Source organism: Colossoma macropomum, unplaced genomic scaffold (genome assembly GCF_904425465.1).
Source record: "Colossoma macropomum unplaced genomic scaffold, Colossoma_macropomum, whole genome shotgun sequence".
In the NCBI taxonomy this organism is placed as follows: Eukaryota; Metazoa; Chordata; class Actinopteri; order Characiformes; family Serrasalmidae; genus Colossoma; species Colossoma macropomum.
Genome location: NW_023494790.1, coordinates 10579499 through 10592739, shown reverse-complemented (window position 1 = coordinate 10592739; position 13241 = coordinate 10579499). Strand labels below are relative to the sequence as shown.

General features: G+C 38.5%; 1 protein-coding gene across 2 annotated transcripts in view; it reads right to left on the bottom strand.

Moving 5' to 3' along the window:
• Window positions 1–13241, bottom strand: part of LOC118809104 (disintegrin and metalloproteinase domain-containing protein 12) — a 161796-nt gene that overhangs the window by 4634 nt on the left and 143921 nt on the right. For both annotated transcript variants that reach the window (XM_036572089.1, XM_036572088.1), the window contains 2 exons: window positions 12843–12987; window positions 7150–7473 (listed from right to left, as the gene is read on the bottom strand). In XM_036572089.1, coding sequence (XP_036427982.1) covers window positions 7150–7473; window positions 12843–12987 — 469 coding nt within the window. The remainder of the gene's footprint in view (window positions 1–7149; window positions 7474–12842; window positions 12988–13241) is intronic.

The window sequence follows — 13241 nt, the reverse complement described above, 5'->3', positions numbered from 1 at the left end:
GCCAACTTGCATCGTATTGTAGAACTGGCTATAAATTCTCTTTCATACCAGAGAGTGCTAGAGGAGAATGTGAGACCATCTACTAAAAAGTTGAAGCTGAAAAATTGGAGCTTCCAACAGGATAATGATCCTAAACACACAAGTAAATAAAACCAAAGAAAGGCTCAAATGAAAGAAATCAAGAGTTGAGGAATGGCCTAGTCAAAACCCAGATCTGAATCCTATTGAAAAGCTGTGAGGGGATTTAAAAAGGGCTGTACATTCATGAAGTCCCTCAAACACTGCACATTCTGCAGGATGTAGTGGGCAAAAAATTCTCCCAGTAGACATCAGAAACTGGTAGACAGTTATAGGAAATGCCTACATGTTTCTGTTAAAAGGGGCAATACCAGTTGCTAAAGTATAACCTGAAAAAGGGCATCTCAGTCAATTTATTTTAAAAAATGCTTGTAAAGACAAATTTCCTTTGTTTTTTGTTCTATTATGTAACATTTATCTATACATACTGTTTTGCTGATGATCACCTATTTTTTCCACATGACTGTAAGTGTATGATGACTTAGCCATGCAATTTCAGACATAAGCTCTCATTTTTTGTCAGCTAAATTTGCTTTGGAAGCACCAGTGCACAGTTAAAGAACCACACTTTGGACACCAAACATGGGAAATTGTGTTTTTTTCTCCAAACTGTTGCTTTCAGCCTGTCCAAAAAAGAGTTAAGGAACATTCCTAGTGGGAGACCCTCAATATTTAACTATTTTATCTAGCTAACTGAGAAATCCTGCTTTGTATAATGCCACTCAGGTAAGTTACTGTAGGGAAAAACACAATGCTGTGTAGCTTGTTTGTTCCATGTTGGTAAGCTCTGTTAGAATATCAGCCATATTATATCATTTTGAAATAGAAGCATTATTTAAAAATATATAGACACTGTTAACATTATAAAGTATACTGTTCACTTCTCAGTCTACATAGTCCATATACAGAAATTAAGCTGAAAAAACAGCCTGCTTTGTATTGTGTTGTTTAGCCCCACCCATTCATGCTAACGTTAAAAGGACTTTTCAGCAGACTGCTTTTTAAATGAATACAAGGCAGTCAATCAGAGGTCATTCACACACACACACACACACACACACACACATATATATATATATATCTTGAAGACAAAGCAACAAAAGAGCCTGTTTAACTCTAAGACATAAATAGAGATTGGAAAATAGTCATTAAAAATGAATGATAGCTGTTCTGTGTGTACATAAACCCACATAAATGTCATAAGAGGACCCTGGGGTAATACATTCTGAGATAATCTCTTTGCAGGGAACTGACATGAATCCACTGGGACTGACAGTACTGTCTTAGACCTGCCACCAGAGGGTGCTATAAGACAGTATAATCCTATTAACCAGAACAAGGCTTTTTGCACTGTTTACAGCTTTCTGATCTCTGCTATGGCGACGTGCCCCAAAGGCTGAGTGATGAGGGCTTGTCATGTGTTCCTAATCGACTTGCAGAAGATGAAGTAATGATAACCGGCTGCTACCTACAACACATCTGTTCCTCATCCAATCTCTCTCTCGCTCTCGTTTCTTTTTTTCTCCTTTCTCTTTCTAAAGTGATCTACCCACAATTTCACAGTTTGATTCCCCTGCTTTTTCTCAGAGTGTTTTTCAACATGATTAGATTCCTCACCCAGGCTGTTTCTCATCATTTATCAGGCGGTGTCTGATTGCAAAAGACAAGGTCTGATATTGTTTTGTTTGAGAGTGATCAGGCATGCTTGAAAATCTCAGCAATGGAACATTTTAATGATCCGAAACCATAGCAGATTATGATATGCACAGATGCACACATGTAGAGGGGGACAGAAAGTGGTACCGGTTGTTGCAGCTCTGCCATTTAAGCCTTAGAAGTCCTGAGTTAGTGTTGCTTTACTTCAGTACATTCAATTAGCATTGTATAATTGCTTACATGTAATTATATAATTGATTACATAGCTAGTTATATAATGAATTACATTGTTTTCTGTATTGACAGTATTGACATTTGCAATTACCTTTCCATTATCTTACCATTTTTTCTGCTTGTTTTATAACAAAAATTGTGTTCTTTCCACAGAAAGACAGTATGGAAGTGTAGAATCCTCAGTTTTGACATAATTTCTGTAATTAGCTGCACCCTCAGCTTCTAAACTGTTATGTTACCTCTGGGGAAAAGTATTTAAGGTACACAGTTGGACTTAAAACCATTGTTGTACCCTTAAGGGTACATTCACATTGTTACCTTGATTAACAAAAAATGCACCTGCACAGTACCTTTTATTCTGACAGTGTAGAAATAATTCAATAAAATGTAAGAAGAGGTGTATACAGTTTGGGGGATATACTAGGGTTAACCGGTTTTGCTCTTCAGCACCTCAGGAATCTTCTCTAGGCCATCCAGGCTGACCTTATCTTTGCCTGCATGTTTGTCTCTCTGTCTGCCTGCCTATGCGTCTGTCTGTCTTACAGCAGCTGTCCCTAACCCCCCCAACCCCCCTGGACCTGCTGAACAGTCCCAGATTTTTTGCAGTGTGTAAGGAGGAACATCTGGGATGAAGTAAAGCCGATCTGCTCTCCAGCCCACTGCAGCAGGGGGGAACATGGTGAAACGATAATGAAGAATTTCCAGCGGTAAAGTGACGAAGGTCTAAATCTTTTAAGACGAACTGTGTTACACTGATAAGACCAAAGACTGCAATTCATCAAACTGTCAGAGCAGGAGTGCTGATGTAGGGCCTGGCAGGGACATCCTAATGAATGAGAATGTTTAGACAGGGGTAACTAATCCTATTTCATCACTTTTAGGATCAGGTTTGGCCGCTGCTCTCGCCAACATTTCAAAATACTTCTTAATAGGAGTACACGGGTCCAGGACAATGCTGCCAAGAGAAATAGCTTATTGAAGTAAACTTTCAGTCGATATTACCTTTGTGTTTGTGAATGATGGAGGTGAATGTGATGAAAGGTTATTGTTGCGTCTGTCTAAAAAATCTTTTATATAAATAAATTACTTCTTTTATATATTTCCCATGATTTTTGTGATTGCATGACACTGAAACAAGTGCCCCAGAATCCAAAACCATGTAAATGTATTTCCTTATGTAACTAATTATTCAATTAACAGTGTAATTTTGTAATTACCAAAACAACAGTGATGACTCTCGACTTCTAAGAGGTCAAACTTAAAAATCTCTCAGTGTCTTTCACTTGGGGATCTCTCATAAAGAACATAGAGGTTCTCCATTCACTAACCCAGCTTTACAAGCCAAGCGGCCAAGCTCACCGGGTTTCATCAGAGAGTACAGCTAATGCACTGTAGAAGCTGAAGGGGAAGGCTAGTAACCTCTCAGTAGAGGTCAGGCCAGTGGTCCTGATCAACAGGAGAGCCACATTTACAGATCAAATCATACAAACAGCATACAAATCACCAAAGGTCAATCCATTTAACAAATCTGTCTGCTAATTTGCCCTCCTGCAACATACAGCGTGTCTCTACAATTCAGTCAACACACGGTGATGCTTGCAAATATGCTCACTTATTAGTGAGCTGGCCATGCTGTGTTACTCCGGTTATAAAACAAGCTGTGATATTTTATGTTCTATGGTGTCAGATACACACAGTGTGCAATACAGCTTTCAAAATAAAATGTGAAATTTGAATATCTGTCAAATTCATTGAAAAAATGTGCATTCGAATGTATAAGGTTACTGCCAGTTTTAGGCCAGTTGGTTACACGTGACAGCTAGCAAACACATGTAAGAGCATGCCAGTGCTGACCATAAATAAAACAACAATCTATTTTGGCTTGGATTAGGTATTTAAATGTATAGGAATATTCTCACATCTGACAGGCGTTTAGCAACTCAGCCATTCTGAACGAAGCAATATGTTTACTTTGAACGGTAAAAGATAGAAATACGTTCTCTGCTTCTCTTTACAATCTGCTTTAGATGTAAGATTTTTTGACTAGCCAACACTAAAAAAATGGATGCTTTGTTTATACACATATACGGTAATAAAGTAAGCTGCTAGTTTAGCTACTTGGCTAACTGGCGCTGCTGTAGCTGCCTGTGCTAGCCATTGTTGCCTCATTTTATGGAAAGGTCATTCTCAAAACTATGTAAAAATAAACCGATGTACCTTTTTTAAACAACTATATGCTGTATTCAGGCTCAGCTTTTGGGGATGTTTGATATTTATGAGCACTTAAGGATTTAGGCGCAATGTCTTGTGCCTGTTTTTGTTTAATAGTTCAGTATTAAACAAATACTGAAGTTCTGTATGTATGCTAGCATAGCTATTAGCTATAGAATAGGCTGTTTATCCTGTTATTGTTACTGCCAACTCAAACTTAGGAACCACTTGCGACTCATAAGTACACAATGAGTAAGACGAGGTTAGACGAGGTAGCATGAATATATGTATATTCTCATGTTTACCTATTTTTAATTAATGATCACGTATTGTGTTCATGCTTTAATATTACTTATTTAAGCCTATTTCATTTTGTATTCATATTTGTTTATTGTTATTTTTTTAATTAATCTTAATTGTAATGCATGTACTACTGTTGTTTATGAATCGTTATGCACTCAGGCCTTGTGTGAAACAGAGGTATGGATGAATAAATAAATGAGTGAATAAATAAATGAGCAGAGAGACTGAGCAGCAGGCAGCTCATGGTGTGTGTGTGCACAAATGAACATTGCGGCAGACCCAGAAGCACTCCTGCACCATGAGACTGCTGAAGTAACCGCAATCCGTCAGACAGGCTGCTTTATTTCCTCTGGGGCTGCCCCTGGCACTGCCTCTCTAGTGCTTTTTCTCTAATGCTTTCTGTGGCTGTGCTCTCCAGGCCCGCAGCGGCAGCTCTCTGTTTGCTTACTGCGTTATTTAATAGCACTGTGTATGGGATCGTTTTTAAAGTCTGCATGTGAGGTGGAGTCAATAGGCTCAGAGGAGTGCACATTGTGCTCATTTGCTTTGTTTTGGCCCTTTGAGATCGTGTTGATTAGCCTGATACATGAAGAAGGAGGCTGACCTCTCCACCGAGGGGTCAGCCAGACTTCTATAGATTCAACCGCAAAATAATGAAACAAAATCAGAGCTTAGAGTCAAAGGTTACTGTAATTTACATAAGCAGGTTATACGCTACAAATTTCTTTCAGATATTTCCAAACAATTAACCTGAGGCCAGATTCACAACAGCTTTCCAAAGAAAATACCTACAAATTATCTTAAAGTCTGAAGTTTCAGATTGCAGGGTCCAAACTAAAGGGCTTCATATCCAAACCTTGAGTCCAGTACCCAGTCCTGGATTTTGCAGTCCCTGGTAGGTATGGCATTAGGTGGCCATTCAGTTATATCAACTGGTCATTTAAAGACGAGTGATTACAAAATACAGGACTAGAAACTGAATTCAAGGCCCAGATTTTAAGACCTCTAGTCTTAACCATCAGCAGAAGTTACAGTTTTGGAGGCTTATTTTGTCAGCTTTCTAAGCATAGCAGGACAAGTAATTAAAATATATTTAAGATTTTAAGTATAGCATCTTTTCTTAAAAATGTTTTTATCAGAAAGTTTTAGAAATATATTTTTAAACTGTTAATCACAAATTACATGACATATAATTTCAGAATCATTATTATCTTTGGAATTATTTACCAAATACAGAACAGCTTTCAAGGAATTACATGATGTGATTTCTTTCCTCACATTTCTACCAGTGCTATGACCATCTATACTTCTTCTGGAATGTGATATGCAGGCTACAGTGTTGTTGTTTTCCTCTCATGACCAGGTGGTGATTGTATTCTCACACCCTTTCCATTCCTGCGAACAAGCTCTCAGCTGCTGTTCTGCTGGACTGTCCATAGCGTCCCTATATCACGCATAGAAATACAAGGTTCTCTCTCCTGACTCCTGTGCTCAGGGTGTGTTTTTACTGGACTTACAGTAACTGTCAACACACACAGTCTCCTTTATAAAGCTCAGAGGTCTGCCCCGTTCACACCACAGCGCTGCACACATTACACAAGACAACAGAGAACAATAAAAACACTCTTCCCCAGAAAGCCTCACTCTATTACAGCTCTGAAAGTGCACTGGGAGAAGAGTGAAAAATGCTGCAATCTCCCTCAGACAGGGTGTGTTTGGGACACATACACAAACAAAAATGCAAAAGACATTTAATCCGTAGAAGTCTAATGCTCTTGTTGTTTTGTTATAATACTATGATGTAAAGAAAAAGACAGATTTCTTTTATTCCATAATATACACCCTACTGTGTTGCAGGTATTTGTATAAATGCTTCTACTAAGATGCTGCATCTCATTTGTAGGAATCTGTAACATTAACATTGAGAATGCACTGTATTTGAAATGTGGTGATCAAATCTTAAAGCAGATAACTTATCAGAAATGACTGTAGATAAATAATCACAGTATATTATAATTTAATAACTTCTTGTTTTTTTCCAAAAACCTGAAATATTAGATAAAATCTAAATGACCTTTTGATATATCGTTTACTGTATTGTACTGAAATAATAATTAATAATTAAATGTATTATTATATTATTAGTATTATAGTTAAGCACATAGGTACATAATGCATTTGGATACATTCAGCATAGGCAGGTTTAAGTCTGCATTTCTGACTTTTTCTGTATTTTCCGATGGCAAGAAATCATAAAAATGTTGCAAAAAAAGTTTCGTCATATCCAAATTATAATAAAATATTACCTTTTCTACTTGCTAACAGAAATCTGGTATCGATAAAATGTGACTAGTTGGCTTTTTTTGATAACTCTGACTTCTACAAGTTAAAGAACATTTATAACTCTGCACTGAAACGTCCTCACCTTTGCAGATACATACAAGGAAATTAAAAAAACACCAGTAATATATAACATTGATATAATAATAACACAATATAACAAGCTATAACACTATCATTACTGTCTTGTATTAGTGTTCTGGGTATTTTCCATTGAGCTACGCATTAATGAAGCAGGTATAGCAGCTCACACATTAACCTAAATAATCACATGAAAACTATTTGACTCCTTTTTTTTTAAACAAAAGATGTGCTCTATGTACTGACCATGGCCATCCTGCAGGTGTTCTGGCAGCTCAGGTTGCGGAGGGGGGCTCCTCGAGGTGGGGAGTGAGTGTGAGAGTGTGTATGTGTGTGGGGGTGTGCTTGGGGGACTCTGTGGCTGGGTGAGTGTGTGTATGCATGTGTGTGTGTATGTGAGTGTGAGTGTGGTAGGGGAGGTGGGGGGGCACGATGCGGAGGCGGGGCAGGGGGAGAAGGAGTCAGTGTGAAGGGCAGAGGGTGGGTCAGGTGGAGAGGAGGACACTGAGGCAGCCTCCGCAAAGAGAGAGAACCAACCAGAGAATCCACTCCTGGCAGAGGAGGCTGAGGCTGCAGAGAGACAGAGAAAGAGAGAGAGAGAGACAGACAGACAGACAGAAAAAGAGAAAAGAAGAAGAGAGAAGGGAGCGTAAATTTTTGAGGTTACCAATATTTACAATGAGGTCCATAAATATTTTGACAAGGAAAATAACAACTTTAATGAGAACAAATGTGTTGTTTATTTTAGTTGTTGTTTCATTGGAGTTAAAATTAAATAATGAATAGACTTCAAGCTTTAATTCAAGGGTATGTATATCCAAATCAGGTGAACGATGTAGAAATTACAACCATTTTCATACAAAGCTCCCCATTTTTAGGGGCTCCATAGTAATTGGACAAACTAGCAATAATAAATGAAACTGTCACTTTTAATACTTGGTTGCAAATCATTTGCAGTCCATCTGAAGTCTGGAACCCATAGACATCAAAAGGCACTGGGTTTGTTCCCTGGTGATGCTCTGAAAGGCCTTTACTGTAGCTGTCTTCAGTACCTGCTTGTTCTTGGGGTGTTTTACCTTCAATTTTGCCTTCAGTAAGTGGAATGAATGCTGGATCGGGCTGAGGTCAGTTGAGTGACCTGGCCATTACAGAATATTCTACTTCTTTGTCTTAAAAAAGTCGTGGGTCGCTTTCACTCTATGCTTCAGGTCATTGTCCATCTGCACTGTGAAATGTGGTTCAACAGTTTTTGCAGCATTTGGCTGAACCTGAGCAGATAATACACTTCAGAAATCTTTTATTAGTAGTCACATCATCAATAAATACAAGCGAACCAGTTCCACTGGCAGCCATACCTGCCCACGCCATAACACTACCTCCACCATGCCTGGCAGATGAGGTGGTGTACTTCAGATCACGAGCAGTTCCTTCCCTTCTCTTCTCTTCCTGTCATTCTGATACAAGTTGATCATGTCTCATCAACATCAACTCAAATCTGGTCCTCCTGGTTTTGATACTTAACAATGGTTTATATCTTGTGGTAAACCCACTGTATTGACTCTGGTGAAGTCTTCTTTTGATTGTTGACGTTGACACAGAAATGCCTACCCCCTGGAGGATGTTCTTGATCTGCTCAACTATTATGAAGCATTTTTTCTTCACCAGGAAAAGAATTATTCTGTCATCCAGCACAGTTGCTTCCAGGCTTTTTGAGGTTTCTGAGCTCACCAGTGGATTCTGTATTTTTAACAACGTACCAAATGGTTGATTTGGCCACACCTAATGTTTTTGCTGTTTCTCTGAGGGGTTTGTTTTGATTTTTCAGTTTAATGATGACTTGCTTCACTGGCAGTTACAGCTCTTTGGACTAATTTTTCATATTGAGAGTTAACAGCTACAGATTTCAAATGCAAATGCCACTCTTGAAATCAACTGTAGGCCTTTTATCTGCTTACTTGTATGAGGAATAATAACACACACCTGGTCATGGAACAGCTGAGCCAACTTCCCGATTACTTTTGAGCCCCTAAAAATGGGAGGCTACGTATGAAAGTAGTTGCAATTCCTACACCATAAATACCCTTAAATTAAAGCTGAAAGTCTGCACATTGAGCTCATATTTATTATTCAATTTTAACTCCAACACGCTGAGCTAGACAGCTAAAATACCAATAACTTTGTCAGCGTCCAAATATGTGTGAACCTGACTGTATATTTCAACACACAAAAATGTGGTCATAACTAGGGTTTGGGTGCTTTAAATTAATATAGGGCCCCTGTATGTCATCAAGAGTAGACCAGACCACGGCCAATTTACCAAGCAGTTCAAGATTAACGATTGAGTCATCTGGCTCATTAAATAAAGACACAGATAATATACTATGAGGTTCAAAGGGGTTTATGTAACACTCACACTTTGACAAACGATCTTTAGACAGAGTTTACTGTGCACTTATAAAGCAACAATGCTTTTCTGAAACTCACCCAGACTGAGTCAAACTGAGGCAGGATGACAAGAACTGACAAGACAAGAATTGATGAGGAGTAGCACAAGGGTGTGTGTGTGTGTGAGGGAGAGAGAGAGAGTGAGAGAGTGTGTGTAGTCCGTCTGGATTATGACCTCACCTGCGCTTGGCTGACATCAAACGGACCTACATCCTCTCTGTTCTTACCAACACATACAATGAGAAACAGCTGCAGCAGCCATGACTAACAGAAAACACACAGCTCCACTAATGCTCTACAACCTGCATCTGCACTGAGACCAACTAACCTTTCCTTCAGTCCCTAAATGTCTCTGCACTTAATTTATCGTTAGCAAAATTCGGAGCAGTCCAGCCTCCCTTACTTACTGTTGCTACGTCCATCAAGCCACCTGGTAGCTTGGTAACACGTGTACTAACAGACTTAAAAGTTCAGTATAGCAAAGGAAAACATAGAAGCACACAGAGAACTGTTTTATACACATATTTCAATTAAAAGACAAACTGACTTTACAAGATGTTCAGTACAGATATACACGTTTGTGAGCCAATTTAGCAATAAACGAAGGATTCTGGACAATGTGTACTTTAATAAATCCATGGAAATCTTTTAGTCACTTGACATTAATGCGGTAAGTGTGCATGTCTAATCAGGAGCAGGTTTAAGCGATGGACGCTACACTGTTAGAAATAAAGGTGCTGTGCAGGTACATTTTTTGTTCATCAAGGTACAAACAATGTAAATGTTCCCTCAAAGGTACAACAGTGGGTTTAAGGTCCAACTGTGAACCTTGAATAACTTTTTCCCAGGTAAAAAGTACATATTTGTACCTTTTCATAACCAAATGTTTTAAAACAGAGCAATAAAATAAAAAGCCTGGAGATGAGACGGGGTGCGTGGAGTCAATACAACTTAGAAAATATAATTTCAATGGATTATGGTACAATTATGTTCCCTGACTAAAGGTACTGAGATGTACCCTTGAGGAAACCACCCCAGTGACAAGAGGAGCACTGCCCCAGTGATAGTTTAATACCTTTACATGGTATGAGCAGAATTGGGTTACTTTAAAATATATACAGATTACTGATTACCTGTTAAAAACCATCATCTCTAACCTAATCCAAAGGTTTACTACACTCTCAGAAATAATGGTACAAAACTGTCACTGGGGCAGGACCCCTCGCGTCACTGGGGTGGTACCCTCAGGGGTATATCACAGTACCTTTAGTCAGGAAACATAATTGTACCATAATCCATTGAAATTATATTTCCTAAATTGACTCCACACACCCCGTCTCGTCTCCAGGCTTTTATTTTATTGTTCTATTTAAAACCATTAGGTTATGAAACGGCGCAATTATGTACTTTTCACCTGAGAAAAAAAAAAACTTATTTAAGGTGCACAATTGGACCTTAAAGCCACTGTTGTACCTTTGAGGGAACATTTAAATTGTTTGTACCTTGATGAACGAAAAATGTACCTGCACGGAACCTTTATTCCTAACAGTGTATATTAATGTATCTGATTGCTCTCCTTTACTCCCTGACTTTTCATCCCTGAGCAAATGCAGCAGATCTTAGTTCTGCCAATAAGAATAAAATACAAAAAATTTTATAGACTGGCCAAATAAAAGTCAGTAAACAGCTGCTTGTGGAGGGGCTTGTTCTTCATAGTTTCTCTGCAGCCAGCAGCCCTGCCTTCTTCCCAAAATGAAAACTCTTCAAATCTACATGACTCAGGAGACTTACTTATCATTCTAAATAGAACATTTCGACGCAAAGGTGACGTTCACTTTTGTGCACCTTCAATGTAATCCTGCTGGTAATCACCTTATTTTGTACCTGTAATCTGATGACTGACATTTTCCTATAAATCTAACTAAATACAGATGCCTTATTTTTGTACCCTCGTCACACAACATCATTACATGTATTCTGTTCCTACTCAAACCTGGCTATGAGCTAATGCTATCACTGGAGCTAGTCAGAACAATGTTAGATGCTGAGAAGGACTCATCATCTTTTACATGAAGTCTATCAGCACATTTTAATAAAACAATATGAGTGCATTAATATTGACCTTTATACACAGAGTTTCAATCACAAATGTGAGCGCTGAATAGTCCTGTTTCATCCGACTGATTTATCAAGCTGTCAGCAGTTAAGTTAAGAAAAGCTTAACATTGTTCTGTAATGTTATTTGTCATTAGACCTGATATTAGTTATTTTTAGCTAATACAGTAACCCAGACTGAGTTTAGCTACCTTAGAGCGAGGATAAATCTGCTTATTGATCATATAGTCATTGAACTGTAATGCGAACTTCCACAGCGTTCAATCAAAAACTTTTTCAGCTTCAGGAATGAATGAAAACACCACCACCCTCCAGACGATCAGGACAGTGAGGATCAGGAATTATATGTTCCTCAGCAACACCTTTCCACCATTTCTTAGTCTAATAATTCTTTCTAATTTACTACCACCATCGTTCTGAGGAGATTTGCTTAAGTATTTTCTTTTGCTTGGTGAAGGAAGGAACATTTAGAGATCTTCTGAAATAAAAGACTTTGGTGTACTATGTAAACACTGTTAAAGGCCCATTCAATCTTCAGTCCATACTGTCCTTATATGGAAACTAAACAGCAAAAACATGCCATTTTGAATCCACTGCTTTTGTGATGTTTAGCCTACAGCAGTTTAGTCCTGTCCATTAATGCTGAGGTTATAAGGAGTTTTTCAGCTTGGATTGGTTCATGAATTAGACACAACATAGAGCAGTCAATCAGAATGGAGGTAATTTAAATATAGTTACATTTAAATATAAAAATTCACACAATTGTTGTAAGTGGACCACAAGGGAAAAATAAAATGTAAAGAAAATGTAGGATTTGGCCTGTGCAGGTATGGAGCTATACCAATGCTTCAAGCAAGGCAGAGCTGCTGTTTGCTCTTATTATGATGCTCTAACAGCTTTCTGTGACAGCCACTACAACACACATACACACACTGTTCATCAACATTCTCAGGAGGTCAGTGAGGTGGATCCATCATTATTACTAACAAGCCTGGACAACAAATATGGACAAGTTTGTGTGTGTGTGTTGTCCACATGCTTCAAAGGTTTTGCATTCAGCAGGTGATTGAGATGAAACTGGACTTCTTTTTGACGTTGTTTGTCCACTGTCTGGTTTTTATGCAGAAAGCTGCCTTCAGGCAACAGTGCACTACAGGCGACTGTCATTGGCATTCAACAGAGACAATGAGCATTACAATATTAGAATGGCTTGTTTGGCAGTGCGTGTATGAGTGTGTGTGTACGTGTGTGTGCATGCATGTTTGACATGATTGATTGTGTGAGTTGATTGATTATATGAGCTGAAAAGAGAAACACACAATGAAAAGAAGATTCATTTACACAAAATCAGACACAAAGAGACACATACAAACACATACCTTGTATATACTGGCACTTTGTGATATGGCTGGTGCTTGGCACTGAGGAGACGCCCTGCATGCAGAGTGTGTGTGTGTCCCAGCATGTGTTTGGCTTGTTGAGAATGTGTGCCCAGGACTGTTTGGCCCATTGGGTCCCACTGACCTGCAGCAAAATACAGACAAACAATATGACTCAAGGTCCTGTAGTTGAAAAAGCTTATTCATAGCTTATTACATGGTTATTAATGTTTTATTACATAAACATCCAATCACCACCATTAACCTGTTAAAATTTAAACTTATTATTTAGTTAATGATATTAGAACTGATGAGTTATATGCGGTATGTTCCTGCTTGATTGGAATGAAAACATGCAGCCACGCTGGCCCTTTGCGGATAAGATTGGTGACCTCTGGT